Source organism: Dama dama, chromosome 11 (assembly GCF_033118175.1).
Source record: "Dama dama isolate Ldn47 chromosome 11, ASM3311817v1, whole genome shotgun sequence".
In the NCBI taxonomy this organism is placed as follows: Eukaryota; Metazoa; Chordata; class Mammalia; order Artiodactyla; family Cervidae; genus Dama; species Dama dama.
Genome location: NC_083691.1, coordinates 39,373,121 through 39,394,737, shown reverse-complemented (window position 1 = coordinate 39,394,737; position 21,617 = coordinate 39,373,121). Strand labels below are relative to the sequence as shown.

The 21,617-nt window shown below is 39.5% G+C and overlaps 1 protein-coding gene across 1 annotated transcript in view; it reads left to right on the top strand.

Annotated features, from left to right (window-relative positions):
- The window catches only part of LOC133065302 (sodium- and chloride-dependent creatine transporter 1-like), a 50,951-nt gene that overhangs the window by 23,597 nt on the left and 5,737 nt on the right, over window positions 1–21,617 (top strand). Inside the window, exon 2 of the mRNA XM_061156105.1 lies at window positions 12,364–13,321. Within this exon, the coding sequence (XP_061012088.1) occupies window positions 12,364–13,321 (958 nt within the window). The remainder of the gene's footprint in view (window positions 1–12,363; window positions 13,322–21,617) is intronic.

Below are 21,617 nucleotides of genomic sequence, written 5' to 3'. Positions count from 1 at the left end.
AGCCTCATCAGCTCAGTTCAGTCACTCAGTCATGTCTGACTCTTTGTGACCCCATGAACTGCAGCACACCAGTCCTCCCTGTCCATCACCAATTCCCGGAGTTTACTCAAACTCATGCCCTTTGAGTCAGTGATGCCATCCAACCATCTCTTCCTCTGTCGTCCTCTTCTCCTCCCACCCTCAATCTTTCCCAGCATCAGGGTCTTTTCAAATGAGTCAGCTCTTCCCATCAAGTGGCCAAAGTATTGGAGTTTCAGTTTCAACATCTGTCCTTCCAATGAATATTCAGGACTAATTTCCTTTAGGATGGACTGGTTGGATCTCCTTGCAGTCCAAGGGACTCTTAAAGAGTCTTCACCAACATCACAGTTCAAAAGCATCAATTCTACAGCGCCCTGCTTTCTTTATAGTCCAACTCTCACATCCATACGTGACTACTGGAGAAACCATAACCTTGACTAGACAGACCTTTGTTGGCAAAGGAATGTCTCTGCTTTTTAATATGCTATCTAGGTTGGTTACAGTTTTTCTTCCAAGGAGCAAGCATCTTTTAATTTCATGGCTGCAGTCACCATCTGCAGTGATTTGGGAGCCCCCCAAAACAAATCTGCCACTGTTTCCACTGTTTCCCCACCTGTTTGCCATGCAGTGATGGGACCGGATGCCATGATCTTAGTTTTCTGAATGTAAATGTTTCTAGCCTCAAAGCCACCCACAAATAGAGCCGTACTCCTCCTCCTTCAGAGGAATCTCACAGTCCCAGAATCATACCTATAGTGGAGAAACAGGACATCCAGTGGCCGAGTGACCTTCCTTTCAGAGGTCAGTTTGCTGTTGCTGCAGTTTTAATAACCTAGCTTTCCAGTGTCAACAGTTTTAGGTTTATGCTATATTTTGCACATCAGACAAATGGTTGCACATCAGTGAAACCTCTTTTTTTCTTCCTTCTCCCAAACAAGAATAAGATCTTTAGAAACAGATATACGAACTTCCTTGCAAAATATCTGATCTAATTGTCAACACAAATGGTTCGGTGGACTTTTCATTCATCAGACACAGAAGAAACTAATTCATGTTCAGTTTTGGAAAAGAAGGAGTCGAATGAAGAAGGGGAAATTCACCATCCCATGAACAACTGATTGTGTTGTTTACATTAACTACTTGTGAACAAGCTTTAAAATTCTCATACTGTTATGGCGGCATGCCCCTGAAACTCCATTTCCAAATACCTCCCTATCATATTACTTATGTGGTTTCACCCCACATCCCTCCAACTCATTCCAGTTTATCAAGACATCTCGTCTTTTAAGTTTCCTCTCTCCAGAGTACCGTTGTATTGTTTCTTGGATTTGACCACAGTGCCTTAGTTTGTCCCATCAACCCTTTTCCCTGGGAGGCAGTCAGCACATTTTAGTGGACTTTACAGCATTAAAGAAAAAAAGGGGGGAAGAAAGCTCTTTCTGATATCTGCTCTGAATTTGTTTCTGTTTTATTCTGTGTGTATCCCTCCTTTGTTCTGTCCTCTGCATCAGACGGAAAGCAATCATCCTGCCTGAAATGTATCTATAGCCAAGGCTCCATGTAAATTACAGAGAGAGATGACAGATTTCATGGCCTGGTTATGGTAAAAATGTGAAATTTCACAGTTTGTCATGGATTAATAGAAAGGGAAAACAAACACAAATGAAGTCATCCCAATTGTTAGAAATAATTCCAGAGTGACTATTTGATGAATTTAAACAATGGGATGGAATGCAGGCCGTTCAACACGTAATCTATGATTTTAAATTTAATAAAGGACCTTGTAGTTTTATACTCAAACATCCTCATGCTGAAGGTTGAATTTAAACAGCCTGAACCCATAATGAGCAATCCCTAAATTCCAAAAACCTGAGTTTACCCTTCTTCACAAAAAATAATAAAGCATCCATGAAATGTTTTCACGATGAACCACAGATTGTAGATTTTCGGGGTCATTGGTGACATCATGATAGATGAGGAGAATTATCTACAAGTTTGGAAATGTTACACAGCTCAGTCGATCCACCTGGAAAATATCTTTAAAAGATTAAGGGACTGAGCCCATCTTCATAGTTCATTCTCTTTCATTCTAGTTTCATCTTTATTCCCTCTTTTTGCTCGTTCTCTGTAACTTCTGCAACCTTGTGAAAAACATGTTGACCAGGGCTTCATTCACCATGGGATTCTGAAAAGGGTCTTAAAGAAGAATTGGGTAATCCATCATCATCTCTTTAAACTCAGATTCTGTAGCCTGGGCTTAAGGCTTGGCATTCCTGCGGCTTTGGTAACAGTTTCTCCACATTGTCCAAAATCCCTCAAAAGAATTCCTCATTGTTTCAGAACCTGAGTGGTGTTTTTGCACTGTACCTCATTTCTGTGTCTGTATTTCACTTCTGATCCATAGATTCCTTGTGTTTCTCTATAGCATTCATTCAGGTTTGAAAAGCAAATTCCAAGATTATAGTAGAATTATAAACAGGCAAAATTACATTCAGCCAAAACTACCTTCATTGGGGCTAATATTTTCAGGTTGCCTGATACTTGTCAATCCAGTCAAATTAGCCATAAAAATTTAGTCTTAATAAACCTCTTGAGCACTTTGGATTCTTCCACAAAAATAAAGGCCTCTACTGAGAATGTATTAATAAATGCTAGCATATATGAAGGTGAACAAAGGTAGGAAGATAAAATAAGTCATGACAATTGATGCCTCAAGCACTAAAGGTTTAGGGACTGTCCAAAACTCATAAATGGAATAAGCAAAAGATGGACTTTATATTATAAAAAGTACTAATATGGAAGGCAGAGTTCATTTTTCACCTCCGCATATGCAATCACAGTTTACTGTTAGCTTTGAAAATCATGCCTAAGTCATCTGGAAATTGAAAATAAACAAACAGTAGTCAGATACTGATGCCTCTTTTCTTAGTTTATCACAAGATTTTTAATTTCCATGGAAGGGAAAAAAAAGCAGAATGATCCTGGCTTCACTTCAGTGACTTCATTGCTTATATAAACATTTTGTTGCATACTATCACCATGCTCACATATGTCACCTTGTAATGTTTCTATGTGTATGTCTTCCCTACAAAACTAGACTGTAAGTTTATTTTGGAGATGGTCTTTATCTTCTTTTAACGCATTCTGGCAGCACAGAGAATAATTCAAGACCATAAGTTTTAGCTGACTTGAGAGACACTCCTCAGGACCACATCAAGGCCATCAGCTACACAGCTTGCCAATTTCACTATAGTCATTTGCAACAGGTCTTCCTAAATCACTGCTAAGGATTCAAGTCTCCAGAGCTCCATGGAATATCACCACTTAATATTCCCAGCACTGCCACAGAAAGCAGTTTCATATGCAAATATAGCCACTCAGCTTTCTGATCAGAGAAGCTTCACATTAAGAAAAGGCTGCTGGAACATCTGGTATCCCATCAAGTTCCAAATATCACCATCAGTACAGAGTGAGCTCCACTTGGAGAGCGAGGATAAAGGCACTAGCCTCTGGCTGAGCCTCCTTTCCTCATTGCTGATGGAATAGTAGTCATTTGCTCCAAGTCCGTGACAAATAATATGGGTTCTGGCAGATAAGGAAGAACTTAAATTTGAACCTCTTTAAGGCCACCAGGTCTTATGTTTAGTAGTGTTTTACTGTCTTAACTCTCATTCCATGGCAAAAGAAGACTGAAATTTTCTGGGGAGTGAAGAAGGGATTGGTGGGCAATACTACTGAGCCACTATAGAGGAAGGAATTTCCTTCCAAAAATCAGAGGTTGAGCAAACAGTTGGGTGTAAATCCATAAATCTAAAGAATTCAAAGCAGTCCTTGAAGCAGAAGATAAAACCAAGGGGCCAGAAGCAGGAATGGAAAGTAGAAATCCAGAGTGAGAAGCTGAAACTCTGGTCAAAAGTGACCAATCGAATACTAAAAAGCTACAGTCTAAAAAAGAACCATTTTGTTTGCTTGCTTTCATATACTGATTTAAACCAGTATATAGAAAAAGCCATAAAGAAAAAAAGAGGGGGGGAGTACATTGCCTCCTCTTGATGTTTCTCTCAACTCATAGGAAAAATGAGAGAGCTTTCTAAACTTATCCAGTGGAAAACTCAGACTCAATTTGAGTATTCTTGAAGTAGGAGGCTGGATTGACCTCTTGACCTCTCTTCTCAACCTTATCCAGTGCATCAAGTTTAGGAACTAACCCTGACCTTCTTCAACTACATCCTTGAGTTCCCCATTTTGTTTTCTGCATGAATCGTAGGGCTTGGTCTTATCAGGTTGGGTGCAGGTAGAAATGATCAGATGTAGTATATGGTCTATACTCTTCAGTAGAGATTATTAAAAATGCAAGACAATGCACTTCAGGCTAAATGAACAGCCAGAGGTCCCACACAGCTTCCTCTTTTTCTGTCTGATGCCTGTTAGGTATATACCAGCTCTTATTGCTCTTAAATCTGCCAGAAGGCAACTGGTAGACCTTTTTAGCCGACCTAACACTTTCAGGTATCCTGCTGCCAGAGCTATGGCAGCAATCAGGTTACAGGTTAATGATTAGCTATGAGGTTAAATTAACTTAAATCTGTTAATGCGCATGGATCTCCCATTTACTTAAGTCCTTGAGCAAACTACTTAATTTCTTTAAGACTGAGGTTTAAATTTGTCAAATAGTTATTCTTCAAGATACATGTATTCATTAGACAGGCATATAAGACTGTTGATGATGATACGGTGATGATGATGGTGGTGGTGGTGATGATAATGATGATGACATCTGTCAGCTAGTTAATCCAACAATAATTAATATTCTCCAGGTATAGATCAGCCAGCTCTGTTCCAAGCAAGACGCTGGGATTCAGGTTATAACTTGTAAGTGGGTCTGACTGGAACTCCATTAAGTCCTCTGCATCTGCCCAAGAAAAGAGGAAAGCAAGAAAGCCAAGAATCTCATGGAGTTTTAAGGGCCAAGGAATCTATTTATACCACGTTGGCCAGAATCAGCTCCACAGCTTTACCTACATTCAGTGGAATGTCCCAGGAAGAAGAGAGGAAACACAGACATTGGTGAGGATTGCTAGGACCTGCCCTAACCAATGTGGAGGCAGTTCATCTAGCTATTGGCAGTGGTTTGTGTAACTGGGCATGGAGCATCTTGAATACTCAAAACCGGGATATGAATCTAAAAACTGAATGCTGTAGTAGGAATTAGGAGGAAACCTCTTTGTAGATGGGGAGCTGACAGGAGATAAATATAGCCATTTTAATGGGCCTGCTCATCATCACCCAGTGCTTTCCTGGATAAGTGAGAGTGGTAACCCTTCCTTAGTCCAACACTAACTAATATGATGTGAAGCCTGGATATCTTTGTAAGCCTACTTTGCCCAAGCTGCAGAGATCACTATAAATTGGTACAGTCAGAAAAGCCTTCAAAGAAAGCTAAGAACTTGACCTATGTTTTTCAAATAGGCAAAGACCTAGATAATTGATATAATGGTAAATACAATGGTAAAAATTTCATATGCTGTTAGCTCTCTTGTCCCCAAATTACTAAGGAAGAGAATGAAAATTAAAGAAGGGAGGATCACTAAAATTTTTGGTCATAGAGTGAAAATGATCATAGGATGAGAAAACATCCTTCTATTTAAAAAATTTTTTAATTTTATAGGCAAGTTATTTTTAAAAAGATAGCTTATTCAGCCATAAGTTCTGAACTGATGATACAGGCTTCATGTTTACATATGATGGGAGAGTTGGGATATAGAAAATTGCCAAAGAGCATCCCTAACCTTCTTATGAAACTGTCTAAGAGTCTCATGATACAGGTGCTTTCTGCTTTAACTGAACAAAAAAAGGGGGGAGGAAAGTAAGTAGTATGAAAAGGAATGAACCTAAGGGAAAAGAAATACTCAGAAAATGATGAATAATTCTTCCATATTTTCTTCTAGGGTATGAGGGAAAAGTCAATGGTTTTACCACAAAGTTTGGGTAAAGTCTAGTAGTTTGAAAACTTTTCATGCCAAAGCATCAGTGTTCCAATCCCTAGGGATACTGTATGTGTATTATGAAAAGTAAATGGAACAAAACTACAATTCAAGCACTTACAGATCTTCCATATTTGAGTGACTTCTCAATTATTAGAGACCTGTAGAAGAATGAAAATGTAATTCTGTTATGTAGCACCTGATAACAGCAGAAATATGGGGAAGCTGATATATACTTATTATCCAGTTATTGTATTTATTGTATTTTACTTCAATTAGCTTTCTTCTTTTAATGCTAAAACATGATCACAGGTTATGGAATTTAATTAACTTTTACATCTGTTCCAACAAATAATGTAATCTACTTTTAACACACTCCTAAGAGCAGAAGCATTTACCATTATCTGTGATAGAAGTTATCTATAACAAAACAACTTATTTTCACTCTAACCATATCTTCCTCATGAAGCGCCTAATTCTTGTAATTTTTTTTCTCATCTGATTATTTATCTTTTGTTTCTCAGTCCCACAACTTTCCCTTCTAAGCTCTGCTCTGTATTGCTGGGGCTGGAAGCCTACAAACTACATTTCCCAGACAGCCTAGCCAATTGGCTTCTTCTTCATGTTCTGCCAGGGGGAGGAAATGTTTGAAGATTAGAAAGCTGGAGAAACAGAAGCAGTGTTTTTTACTTATTGTTTTCTTCTGCTTCTGATTTCAAGAGCACAGCAGTTGATAAGAATTTCTGGTGGTGTGGGACAGTGGGTGCAAAGGAACTATACATCTTCTAGAGCCCCAGATTAAGCAGCCCTTCATGCATGGTTCTGGTTACACTGAGGCAACACCCACTGGCACTTTCAGCAATAGTAGGTCTGGGTTCTTGAACTCCAGTCCAAGAGCACCAGAAGCTTCCTCCTTTTCCATTAGTTCCAGTGTAAAAACCTTGAGATCACACATGACCATTCTCCCTCTGTTACAGCTATCAGTTCAGTTCAGTTGCTCAGCTGTGTCTGACTCTGCAACCCTATGGACTGTAGCATGCCAGGCTTCCCTGTCCATCACCAACTCCTGGAGCTTGCTCAGACTCATGTCCATTGAGTGGGTGATGCCATCCAACCATCTCATCCTCTGTTGTCCCCTTCTCCTCCTGCCTTCTATCTTTCCCAGCATCAGGGTCTCTTCCAAGGAGTCAGTTCTTCCCATCAGGTGGCCAAAGTAGTGGTGTTTCAGCTTCAGCATCAGTCCTTCAGGACTGATTTCCTTTAGGATGGACTGGTTTGATCTCCTTGCAGTCCAAGGGACTCTCAAGAGTCTTCTCCAACACCACAGTTCAAAAACAGCAATTCTTTGGTGCTTCTTTCTTTCTTTATAACCCAACTCTCACATCCATACATGACTACTGGAAAAGCCATAGCTTTGACTAGATGGACCTTTGTTGCAAAGTAATGTCTCTGCTTCTTAATATGCTGTGTAGGTTGGTCATAGCTTTTCTTCCAAGGAGCAAGTGTTTTTAATTAATCTTCTCTTTTCTATTCTGATTTACTCTTCCTGCTTATCACTCCCCATTTATTTTATGGACTGCCACAACATTCCCCCACACATAAAACTGGGAGAGACCAGCATTTAAATTTCAGTTCTTCCACTTAGTTGCTATGTGGTCTTGGATGAGTTATTTAACTTCTTCAAGACTCAGGTACCTCATCTGTATTAATAGTGAACAAAAACTGCTAATAGTTATTGAGAACCTACAATGTACTTGGGGCTCTGTTAGCACTCTCTGTTTTAACACTTATATGATCCCATGAGGTGAGTGCTTTCAGTCTTTCACTTTTATGCTGAAAAAACTGAAGTTTAACAGTTAAAGAATTTGCTTAAGACCTCACTGCTGACAAAGGGAGGAATTGGGGGCTGTACCCAAGTATCTCTGACTTAAAAGACTGTTCTCTTAAGCTTATTTAGGTGCAGATCATAATACAGATATTGGAAGGTTGTTGCAATGGTTAAATGAGATGTGTAAATCATGTAGAGGACCAATATATAATAAGTATTAAATAAAGGATTTTATGTCATAAAACAATATAGTATTCTTTATATCTTCTATAGTATTCTTTCTATGTTATTAATGTGTACATCGATAGCCTGCTTTGGTCATCTTAACCCAAATGATTGGATGTTTTTCCCCCGTAGAAACTTGTATAAAAGTTAACAGGAAAACAGGTTTTGTCGTATAGTTAGTTCTGCTGGAATATACAAATTTATTTTACAGATAAACTATCACTGGCATTAAAGAACCCTTACATTTCCTCATGTGTTAATTTGTTCAAAGTTGAATATATCCTTTGCTTTTTGTGTAGTCATAGTCTTAGCTGACACTTAATAAAACTTACTTAAACTTGGATCTTTAATATTTTTGACATTAGAAGAACAATAAAGATAAATGGGAAAGCCAATTTTCAGGAAGAAGGAGATGGCCCAGGGATGTCAGGAGCAGTCCAATTAGAGACTAAAGGAGGGAAATCCTAAAGACAGATCCCATGCAAGCCTAGAGTTAGAACACAGATCCACTGAATTCTGTTTCAAAATGAAGTATATTTTTTCAGATAGTTTAGCTATGTTCTTTGCTGAACTACTGGATTTATTAATTTCAGTAAGAATGCTTTATACCCAGGGGTCAAAAATTAGCAACTAGCTATCCAAGTGAAACTTCTTGGTATCTTCTGTTATCAGTTCTTAAAATTTCTGGAGCATCACCTCATATTCAAAGGATTCTATTTGTTTTTAAAGGAACCTGTCTCTCCTCTTCTATTATCAAAGGATAATTAGAATTAGCTACTCAGAAGTCTCATAGTATAACAAAAAGAGGAGTGAATGGGGGTCAGGAAACCTGGGATCTGGTAGCTGACTCTGACGCTAAACATCTTTGTGAACTTTCTGAGCCTTCATTCTCTCCTTTGTACAACGAGACCCGCAGTTCTATCCTGTGCATAAATTTTATGATTCTAATTAAGAATGATTTTCCATTCTGATTCATAGCAATGAACTGAAGCACACCCAAAATGTGAATTTGGCTGCATTCCAAAATTCTGCCTCTGGGAACTCTAATCTTAACAATTTCACAGAACATTCAGTTGACCAAATACTCTGAGCAACCACTCTGTGTGCAATTGCTTAATGTTCTGGAGGATGTAGGACCCAGTACCAATCCCCAGGGAGCTTATTGTCAAATTGGTGAAGCAACATCAAAAAGAAGATGCAATTACAAGGTGAAATGGAAGTGAATCATTTTTTTTAAGTGCCAAGCAGACATTGTTAGGGACAATCACTGACAAAGAACAAGACATGGACCATTTGAAAGAGTTTAAAGGCAAGTCTGACTAAAGTGGAATGTGTGCAGAAGAGTAAGAAGATGAGCAGAAAATAGTTTGGACAGAAAGTGAAAACTCTTAAATGCCCATATAAGGAAATCTGAATTCATTCCCACACAGGAGGAAATCATAATTAGGTTTTAAACAAGAAAATGATAACTTCTAAAGAAACATGAAGGCTGTCAAAATTATATTATTTGTCAGGACATTCAGATATTTCATACATCTGAATGAACTCCTAGGCCTTCAGAATTTGGCCTTTATCTCATTAAAATTGGGTGAGTTAGATGGGTTCTCATAAGTCATAAGAGGTTGTCTCAAACATACAAGTCGCACTTACAGATATTCCTTTAGGTGTCTTTTGCTTCAATTTATATACCTTCAACTTAAAGTGAATAAAGATCAAAACTGGTAACTAGTGATAAAGTAAAAGTATCAAAGAATTCCAGCCTCTAGAACTTTATCTTTCTTATTTATTTTTTCAACTAGATATTATTTCACAAGAGCCCCGTGAACTTTTACACTCTTCTTACACCTTATACACATGTTGTTTAGTCATTTCTGAGGTTTTATAGTGAAGTTAAAAGTTTGTCTTCATCCCAAGAAGGCAATTGATTACATTTTAGGGGGTGACCATGCCAATCACTTGGGCTGCTGGTGAGTATTTCCTTGTTTTGTCATTTTAAAATAACCAAACAGAAAACTTCCAGGATTCACCACCAAGGGCTGGAGAGAGAAGAAATTTCTATCTGTTAGCAAGAAACTTTGCTGTTTTCCCTACTGAATTAACTCCAATCATTTTCAAGAAAGAACATTTCAATACATTTTTCTGACAGGTGGGAAATTAACTACATACCAGAAGCTATTGAATTCAACTTTAACAGTATCAATAAACATTTCTGATTAAATTATGAAATTGATTTTATAATTTTGACCATTATGTTTTTACATCAATATCATCATATGACAGTAAATGTAGTTACCGCTTCCTTATTGATCTCAGACATGGCACTCTAAAGTACTCATTTGACTATATTACAAAATCAAACTTGATTTCCTGTAGTACTGCAGTAACTTCAGGTCATAATCTAGTCTGAAGAATCAAAATAGATGAATTATTCAGTTATTAAAAGACATATTTTTCCTTGGAGGAAGAGGAACACTTTGGCCAGATCATCGCTAATGGTTGTGTTATGGGAAGGCTATTTCTCCATGTGGGATTACTCTGTGTGGGTCTCACATAAATATACTATCACCTCCCACTTGTGTTATCAATCATGTTTCTGGTGAATAACATAAACACTACTTGAAGAGAAAGAAATGTTTATTCTTCCTACACAGAAATTCAACAAAAATGCAGTGTTTTCATGACTTTAAAACCCAATGTCTTGGTCTTCCCAACTCATCTCACCAAAATAATACTAATACATTGAGACATTGCATTTCCCAAGAGAACTACATATCTTATGTGTCTTTCACTGGATACATTTTTTAAGGCAACCGAAAATGATGCACCAAGCATCAGACAGAGTTAATACAAAACTATGAGTGATCATGCTAGAAGTCCATCCCTGGGTAAGCCCACATAAAGATATTTCATGTTTGTCAAAGCTTTTCCCCAAAAGAATTTATTTTCACATTGTAGAATGTAGGGATCTGAGAGACCTCTCAATTTTCCCCATCAGCTCCTCCATTAGGTAGATGAGGAGAGAAAGGTATAGAGTTATGAAGGAAGTCATTGAGGGAGAACAGCTGTTTCATGATTGACTAGGACGAGAGCCTAAGTATCTTGTCTCCCAGCCTAAATCCTTTTTTTATATCAGGTGCACCCTGACTATAACTTTTGAAGTAGCCCATGAGATGAGTCACAATATCAAACCAAAGTAAATTATATCTACCCTGGAACCAAACAAATCAGTCCATATTAGAAAAGTTCTAAGGTTGAACTCTTGGAGTGATATTCATTTAATCTACTTCCTACTTCTATAGAAATAGGAATCCTGTGAAAGGTCTACTAGAAATAAAGAAGAATACCTTTCATGCATTTCACAAAGGACCAAAGTATAAATTCATAGTGGCTCAATCTACCAAAAAAGATATATGAGCTTTTCTATAAGAATCTGCCAGTTTTGAGTTTGGAAGACCAGATTACAATCACTCCCTCCTTGCTTCTCTTCATCCTTGGATTAGCATTTATAAATACATTCTCCTTGAAAGGGTTTCTGTTACATGGCCAACATGTAAAATCAATGGGCATCTGTACTTATCAAATGAGTAAATATAATAATTTATACATCAAATAATAGATTTTCAATAAATAGAACTCCAAAATATTCAAGTTGGAAGTAATTGTAAAGTTCAATTTATCCAGTCTTCACTAAAGCAGAAATGTCCTGTACACCAACCCAGAATAGGCCCAACTGATTTTTCTCATCAGCACTGAAGTCAGAGGACCTGCTCTTTTTCCGATAGGTCATTCCATTCATGAATGACAGTGACCATTGGAAGTTTTTTCCTTATAAAACACTAAAATTTATTTACTGACTGATTGATTTAATGCTTGGCAGAAGGAGGCATTATTAAAGCTGTCACTTCAATAAAAGTGAGTGTAGCCCTAGATATTAGTCTCCTATTTTAAGAATGTTTTCCTGGTTTAATTTGTGGAGGATAAGCAAATCTCTGAAAAGAAAGATATTTCCAGAAAGCTTGAAGGAGATAAAACAACAGAAACCTAACACTTTTATTTTACTGACCCATATGTTGGATTTCTACAGTGGGAGACTTGAAAAGCACATGACCTGTTGCTCTAAACTCATTAAAATGAGCACCGCTCTCACTTGAATGATAACTATTCATTTTTTTTTAATTGAAGTATAATTGCCTAACAGTGTTATGTTAGTTTCTACTGTACAATAAGGTTAATCAGCCATATGCATACATATATCCCCTCCCTCTTGGACATCCTTCCCATCCCACCCTCTCAGCCTTTCTCTAGGTCTTCTCTTACGCCATCGGCTTGGGGGCCCTCACTGCCCTGGGCAGCTACAATCGCTTCAACAACAACTGCTACAAGGACGCCATCATACTCGCCCTCATCAACAGCGGGACCAGCTTCTTTGCAGGCTTCGTGGTGTTCTCCATCCTGGGTTTCATGGCCACAGAACAGGGCGTGCACATCTCCAAGGTAGCAGAATCAGGGCCTGGCCTGGTTTTCATTGCCTATCCACGGGCCGTCACGCTGATGCCCGTGGCCCCGCTCTGGGCAGCCCTGTTTTTCTTTATGCTGTTGCTGCTTGGTCTCGACAGCCAGTTTGTAGGTGTCGAAGGCTTCATCACCGGCCTGTTGGACCTCCTCCCGGCCTCCTACTACTTCCGGTTCCAAAGGGAGATCTCCGTGGCCCTCTGCTGCACCCTCTGCTTTGTCATCGACCTCTCCATGGTGACCCATGGCGGGATGTATGTCTTCCAGCTATTTGACTACTACTCGGCCAGCGGCACCACGCTGCTCTGGCAGGCCTTCTGGGAGTGTGTGGTGGTCGCCTGGGTGTACGGAGCTGATCGCTTCATGGACGACGTGGCCTGCATGATCGGGTACCGACCTTGCCCCTGGATGAAATGGTGCTGGTCTTTCTTCACCCCACTTGTGTGCATGGGCATCTTCATCTTCAACATGGTCTACCACGAGCCGCTGGTCTACAACAACACCTACGTGTACCCATGGTGGGGCGAGGCCGTGGGCTGGGCCTTTGCGCTTTCCTCCATGCTGTGTGTGCCCCTCCACCTCCTGGGCTGCCTCCTCAGGGCCAAGGGGACCGTGGCTGAGCGCTGGCAGCACCTGACGCAGCCCATCTGGGGCCTCCACCACCTGGAATACAGAGCTCAAGACTCGGATGTCAGGGGCCTGACCACCCTGACCCCGGTGTCTGAGAGCAGCAAGGTGGTGGTGGTTCAGAGTTCAGAGCATCTTGCTGAACTTTCTCTGCTTTACAGAAGCTTCCCACTAGCTATTTATTTTCCATATGATAATGTATATATGTCAGTCCCAATCTCCCAGTTTGTCCCACCCTCCCATCTTCCTTGTGCCCACATGTCCGTTCTCTATGTCTGTGCATCTCTATGTATCAATGCATATATGTGGAACCTAGGAAAATGGTACAGATGAACCTATTCATTGTTTTAACAATGAATGGGTAGGATCTGAGATAGAAGACTGATTCAATAATTTATTTGTTAGGCAACTTCATGGAGTGTCTTCGCTGTGTCCAACTGTCTACAAGACTGTTAAGAATAAGCTGAGTATAATCTCTCTTCTCACAAGTCAGTAGGAGAAACAAACAGCCACTAAGAATGCGGAGAGAAGGTAAGAGCGAAGAGAAGTTTCTGTGATCAGAAGGAGAAAGCCTAGTTCCCACCAGGAGTTCCATCCAGGTTTGTTTCTATAGCTTGAATTACACAACTGGCTGCCTAACAACCAATTCAATTCTGTTCCACTCAAATTCATCTTTTACACTTGTTCATGATGATTTTTCTGAAATACTAACCTGACAATGTTTTCCCTTGCCTTCAAGTTTGCACATATTCTGTGGCATAATATACAGTCATTTATAAAAAGTCCCATCTGTCCTCTACCCACTTCTCTTAGTACCAGCCCCACCTCAAACCTTGTCCTCCAGCTACACTGATCTCTTTGTGGATGTCCAGATACTCAGGGCTCACTCACCTCTGAGTCTTCATCCACATGGCTCTCTTCACTGACAGTTCTTCCTTATTTTCTTTGTACAACAAATTTTGATTGAAGCTTCAGAACTCAACCCAAATATCTTTTAAAGCAGTCATTCTGAGTCTTCCAATCTGGGTCTGGTATTTTTCTTCTTGGTACAGGAGCACCTTGTGTTTACCTTAACTCTGGATTGTAAGTTATTGAAGGCCTGTAGAAGTCTATGGGTCGCACAGAGCTGGACACAACTGAAGCGACTTAGCAGCAGCAGCAGCAGTGGCTATGATCCATACCACTTGGGTATTGTGATCACCATGTCCAAAGAGAGAGAGAAAGAAAGAAAGGGATTAGGGAGAGATGAAGAAAGAGAAGAAATGAGGAAGGAAGGAAGGGAATACACTTGTTTCATAGGTAATTATTAAGCTATAAATAACAATTTTGTGTAAATAATTATATAACCCACACCTTCCACAGATCTCAACCAGGCTTGAGAATCAATAATTATTTAATTGATAAATATGTGATAAATGGAGCTTCCCTGGTAGTTCAGCTGGTAACGAATCACCTGTAATGTGGTAGACCCTGGTTCAATTCCTAGGTCAGGAAGTTCCCTTGGAGAAGGGATAGGCTACCCACTCCAGTATTCTTGGGCTTCCCTCATGGCTCAGATGGTAAGGAATCCACCTGCAACGTGGGCGACCTGGGTTTGATCCCTGAATTGGGAAGACCGCTTGGAGGAGAACATGGCAATCCACTCCAGTATTCTTGCCTGGAGAATCCCCATGGACAGACAAGCCTGATGGGCTACAATCTATGGGGTCACAAAGAGTCAGACATGACTGAGTGACTAAGCACAGCACATGTAATAGATGAATGAGGTCGCAAGATGCCGTTAGTGGCATTGAGTGGCTCAAAGAAGTATCTACAATGTTCACAGATTATATTCCAAGTCCTGTCTACTGTCATTCTTTCAATAACTTAGACCATGAAAACTCCAGTTTGACTACAGGTTTCAAAAGTAGCTCTAGTGCTGATGGAGGGAAGATCTGACTCTTCAGATTTGGGTGGCACAACCTCTTTCTTTACTGGTTCCTAAACCAAAATTCATCCAAGGATACGCAACAGTAGACAGACTTGCATGGAACCAGATTCTAAATCAGCAACACGGACAGGCAACCTGAAGACGTTTGTCCTTAATGTTGTTCAAAGGAGAAGGTTGGTTCATTCCTATAAAAATAATCATCAGTACTATCTTAAGCTTCAAAGCTTGAATTCAACTTAGAAAGCAACAGGGCTTTTTCTTTTCCTTCTTTCTCTGTAGTTTTTAAACTTTTGATGCTTTTTAATTTTTAAATATATTTCTCAATTGAACTTCACAGCAATTTTTTCTCTAATATTGGAACTTTGGTCCAACTTTGCAGATTAAAATAACATTATTTATTACCCATGGAAAGAGGCTAATAAGTCACATGACTTTGGTGACATTGGAAAGTCGTTCTGGAAAATAAGTAAACATTACTCAACATAAAACTTCCTTAGGCAAACTTATAAGATCTAAAATGGAAAATCAGGTACTCATACTGTATAGATTCATCATGACTCTTGGAAGAGGAAATATGTAGGGTATGATCCAAACTAGACATTGGCACACTTTTCTGTAAAGATTCAGATAGTAGATATTTTAGGCTTTTGAGGCCAAGTGATGCCCAATTTAGCTACTCAGCTCTGCCATGGTAGGCAGAAAGCAGCTACAGGAAAAATGTAAACAAATGAATATGGCTGTGCTTTGATGAAACTCTGTTTTGGGGCACTGAAATTTCAATATCATGTAATTTTTCCATATCACAAAATATTCTTTTAAATTTTTTTTTCTCAGTCAGTAAAAAACATTCTGAGTTCCCAAGCCATACAAAAACAAGCAACCGGCTGGACTGTTGGGCTGTGTTTTTCCATCCCTACTCTAAAATATGTAACAAAGCACCTCTGAGCTGTTAGGTAGAAGCCAAGCTATGCTGCTTCACTGATGGCTCAGCAGGTAAAGAATCTGCCTACAATGCAGAAGATACAAAAGATACAGGTTCAATCCCTGGGTCAGGAAGATCCCCTGGAGGAGGAAAATGGCAACCCACTCCAATATTCTTGCCTGGTTATGAATCGTGTGGGTTATCTTGACACTGTCATTCAAGGCCTTCCATTATATCCTTCCATGATACTCATGATGTGGTTTCAGTCCTACTGTTCAGCTGCTCTCCCACTCTTCTCTTCCATAAACTCTTTGACCCCTGAAGATGCCCTGGCCCTGTGATTTTGCTGAGACCAGAAATGTCTTGCAGCCCAAGCCCACTTCAAACGCCATGGTACTAAGAAACTTGCATGGACATGAACCTGAAAGTGACCCCCTTGTCATGTGGCTGCCTTGTACCTCCCAACTGCACTCAACATTATAGTCATTGATGTTTAGGTCTTATCCACTTGTTGATTATCAGCTCCTTGAGGGCAAAGTACAACATAACTTTTCAAATCTTCATATGTATTGCATAGGTGGAAAACTCATATATTTGTTAAATGAGTTAACAAAAAAAATTTTATCACTGCCCCCCCCCCAAAAAAAAACTACTATCATCCTCAGTAAAATAAAACATAGATCCTTTAAGATGGACAATGGATGGATGCCCTCCAACAGGGATAAGTGATCTGGACACTTGATTTGTCCCTTACATTGGAAATTCAGCTCTCCCTTGGCTATCAGCTCAATGAACCAACTCTAGGGGGAGAGGAGCATCTGCCTCTTTCACATTCTGTCCCAAGTATGGACACATCATCTTTTCCTGAATTCCCCATAGCATAGCCATAATGAGGCAGAAGTATTTAAACAAGAATTTATTAGAATCTTTAGGATAACAAGAGGGATACATAAAAAGGAACTAGAAAATGGGATATTTGAGTTACATCTAGTTTACAGCTCTGCAGTTGAGTTCAGCCACAAGAAAGCCTTTGTGTGGCTGATGCCATCTCACTTCTTCACTCCTGGGAGAGCTTGCAAGTGTCCCTGGATTCTCTGAAATTGAGACTCAGGAAGCATGACCCCAAAGAGACAAGAGTTTGCTTTGACTCTGGATACAACCTGCCATCAAATACTTCCATGTCTTTTGTTAGGAAGCTACTCTATCAGAAAAATAAATTCCAGTGTGTTCACCTCCCTTGGTTCATAAATCATCTTGATCTGATACATAACCTCAAATTCGGGGAGAGGCTACATCAAGAAGAGAGAATCTGATACTGGATACAGAAAGAGAATAACTGTTTGCTTACTCTATTGAGAGCAGAGTAAGGTGAAAGTGGTTCAGACTGCAGAGGAAAGGACTTGAATAGTTGTAACAGAGACTTCTTACTCAAAAGATAGTTGGACCAGAGAAGGGCTATAAAAAGTCTGGATATAGAAAATGTTCCAAGGAACTGAGGGCAATCACTCTCAGAGTGTCTCAGTTTATGACAGTTTGGAAGTGGGGACCAAGAGGTCAGGGTGTGGACTAGGGAACATTTAAATTTCTTTTCAGCATTGGGTGTCTTTAAACCATGGATTATGGAATATGGTACTTGAAATAAGAATTCAACATTTAATATAAAATCCTGGGCAATTGATATGACTGCATTTTCTTTTTTAAATATTAAAAAATTCAATTGTGGTATAGTTAATTTGCAATGTGCTAGCTTCAGGTGTACAACACAGTGATTCATACACACACACACACACACACACACACACATATGTTCTTTTTCAGTTTCTTTTCCTTTATAAGCTATTACAAGATACTGAGTATATTTTCCTGAGCTATACAGTAGGTCCTTATTGACTATCCATGTTCCATATAGTAGTGTGTTAGTCACTCAGTCGTGTCTGATTCTTTGTGACTCCATAGAATACCAGACCAGGCTCTTCTCTCCATAGAATTCTCCAGACAAGACTAGAGGAGTGGGTAGCCATTTCCTTCTCCAAGGGATCCTCCCAACCCAGGGATTGCACCCAGGTACCCTGCATTGCAGGCAGATTCTTTACCATCTGTTAATCCCAATCATAACAGCTATAAGAAAATACACTGAGTGGTGTTAAGCAGAAACACTAAAAAGATGCTTAAACTTTAGTAACTTGTTTATAATAGTTGAGAGAAAGATAAAAAGGGAAGGAGAGAGAAAAAAAAACAGGAAAAACTGGTTGACTGGCCATGAGCAACTCAATTTCTTCTGGGTTTCCTCATCCATAAAATGGGAAATGTTTCCAGGGCTAAGTAAGAATCAAATGAGAGAATAGATGTGAAAGAGCTTTGAAAAGCAGAAGGCACTCTCCCAAATGGAAGGGATTATCATTACCTAAATGCATTACAGACCCAGCAGCATCAGGAAGGCTCAACCTCTGGCAAACAGCAGTCCAACAGGTGATTTGAGTAAGGCTGAGGTTACGTTTTGATTAACCCACATGAAGCCCTGACATCATCTAATGCAATGTGATACATCTAAACAGAGCACCTTCAAGCCAAATTGGGCCTCTAGTTTCATGTTGTTGGGATTGTGTTTCTCATTAATTTCAGTGACCTTTGCAGCTCCTCATCTAAGGAAGAGGGAGGGGGGATGGTCTGTAAGGAAGCCTGGGACCGAGGATAGAAATTTGGATGTTAAAGTAAAGGGACATTAACTTTCACAAAAGAGTCAATTTCAAAAACATAAAAATCATTAGGTCAGTTAAACAAGCGGGTCATTGAGACTTGCCAAAGCATTTAATGAAATAGATAAAAACAAGTATAGGGGTGGTTTTGTTGTTTGCTTCATCCCCCAAGGGAAATACCTGGCAGGGTCCTGCTTCCTTATTAATTAATCCCATGGTTGATATCTTTGCTTGGTTTTATACATAAATAAAATAAGGGACCAAATCGAATTCACTTCTCCATATAGAATAAAACCCTTACTACAAAAGCAAGAGTGGTGGGAAAGTGTTCTATGAATACTGTTTCTATAAGTCCATCATTATAGATTTTTTAAAAGGGGGAGGGAGACTATTTGCAGGAAAAACACTCACCCAAGCCCAAAGCAAGGGAAGATCCCTGGTTTGGCCTGTTTGGTTTGAAAAGTGGCATTCAGTTCAGCATGACTAGCAAGATAACCAGACAAATGATTCATCAGGCTCGTAACTCAGCAGGTGTATTGCTGCATGCCCGCCAAAGAACCATTCACGGCTTGTTTCAAGCTGTGACTTTCTCTGTGTGGCAAGAACAAGAGAGGAAGATCAAGCACTCAGGTTTCCTCCTATGGGTGCATCGCACATCATTCTAGTCCATTATACTCAGAAAATATTTAGCAAACACTCCTCTGTACTCTGAAATGACCCTGGTGATGATGGGAATGGGAATGGAGGTGAGGAAGCTGAATAATTGCTTTTATGAAGGGAAACCAGACTATGCACTGCAAGGAAAGTCCAAAACTGTATAAATAAGAAAACAATCACCCATCATCCGTAAGTGGAGATAACCAGTATCCACATTTGGGGATGCGATTTTATAATTATTCTGAGATGGCTGGATGGCATCACCGACTCGATGGACATGAGTCTGAGTAAGCTCCAGGAGTTGGTGATGGACAGGGAAGCCTGGCATGCTGCATCCATGGGGTTGCAAAGAGTCGGACATGACTCTAACTAGTGTGTATGTGACCCTTACACACACACACATACACACACATATGTATAATTGTTAAATCAAATTTTTGTTTTGACCGTATACTTAGTTTTATGTCTCTTTTCATTTAGTAATATATCCCGTGTCCTGGTTGTGGGGTTTGTACTATTATAGCTTGCCTTTTAGTTGAATAATTGCTTTCATGAGGGGAAACCAGACTTTTCTAATCTGTTCATACATTTCTGAGTACAGGAGTAGTTTCTGTTTTTCTTCTTCTCCTTTCTTCAACCTCATTTCTCTTCCCACCACCACCAGTGTCACTTAGGAGTACAGAAAGAGTACTATTGAAAACTATTTTCTGAGTAGAATGAAATAGAACTACAAGGCAGGGTACAGTAATACAAATCCAAAAGGCAGGACATAGGATACAGCACCAGATAAAAAAGAAACAGAAAACTAAGAATACACTCAAAACAAAAATTTGAGTTCACAATTATAGATGTGTGTGTGTGGAAGAGTCACATACACATTAACAGATAAAATAACATACCCAAATGTTAATACTGGTTATCTCTGCTTATGGGATTATAGGTGATCTTATTGATACAGTTTTGCACTTTAACTTTCCTTGCAGTGAATAGAACACACTTTCAAACTCAGGGAAAGAAATTACTAAAAAACACACACATACACATACTTCACAGGGGTTAGAGTTACAGATAGAAACAAGACTATCAGAACTCTGTGATTTCATTTGTTATTTTTGTATGTGATTCCCTACAATAATCAGAAGGGAAAACCTCATGAGGAGAGAGGGCTTATTTTCAGGGGCTGTCTTATAGCAGGCTGTATTACACCTGCTATAACAGAATACCACAGATGGAGTGGCTTATAAACAACAGAAATGTATTTCTTCTGGAGTCTGGGAAGTCCAAGGTCAAGGCACCAGCAGACTGTGTGTTCAGAGAGGGCAGCTTTTTAGACAGTCATCTGTTTTCTGTGTCCACACATGGCAGAGGGGACACGGGAGCTCTCTGGGGTGTCTCTTTTCTACGATGTTTCAGGTGTAAAGAACAGTGATTCAGCTATATATATGCATATATATATACACACATATACATATATATACACACATATGTACATATAATTCTTGTTCAGATTGTTTTCAATTATAGGTTATTACAAGGTATTAAATACAGTTCCCTTTGCTATATGGTAGGTCCTTATTGTTGCTCTATTTTATTTATAGTAGTGTGTATATATTAATCCCAGACTCCTAGTTAAGCCCTCCCCCTATTCCCTCTTGCTAAACATAAATCTGTTTTCTGTGTCTGTGAGTCTATTTTTGTTTTGTAAACAAATTAATTTGCATCATTTTTTAGATCCTGCATGTAAGTGATCTGATATTTGTCTTTGTCTGACTTACTTCTCTTAGTATAATAATCTCTAGGTCTATCCATGTTGCTGCAAATGGCATCATTTCATTTTTTTTTTTTTATGGCTGAACAATAGTCATATATATATATATATATATATATACATATGCTAAGTCACTTTAGCTGTGTCTGACTCTTTACGAACCTATGGACTGTAGCCCACCAGGCTCCTCTGTCCATGGAGATTCTCCATGCAAGAATACTAGAGTGGGTTACCATGCCCTTCTCCAGGGGATCTTCCTGACCCAGGGATGGAACCCGCATCTACTGTGGCTCCTGCATTGCAGGTGGACTCTTTACCATTGAGCCAGTGGGAAACCCCCATATATGTGTGTGTGTGTGTGTGTGTGTGTGTGTGTGTGTATTTTAAAGGGGACTAGCCTCGTTCATGGAGAAGGCAATGCCACCCCACTCCAGTACTCTTGCCTGG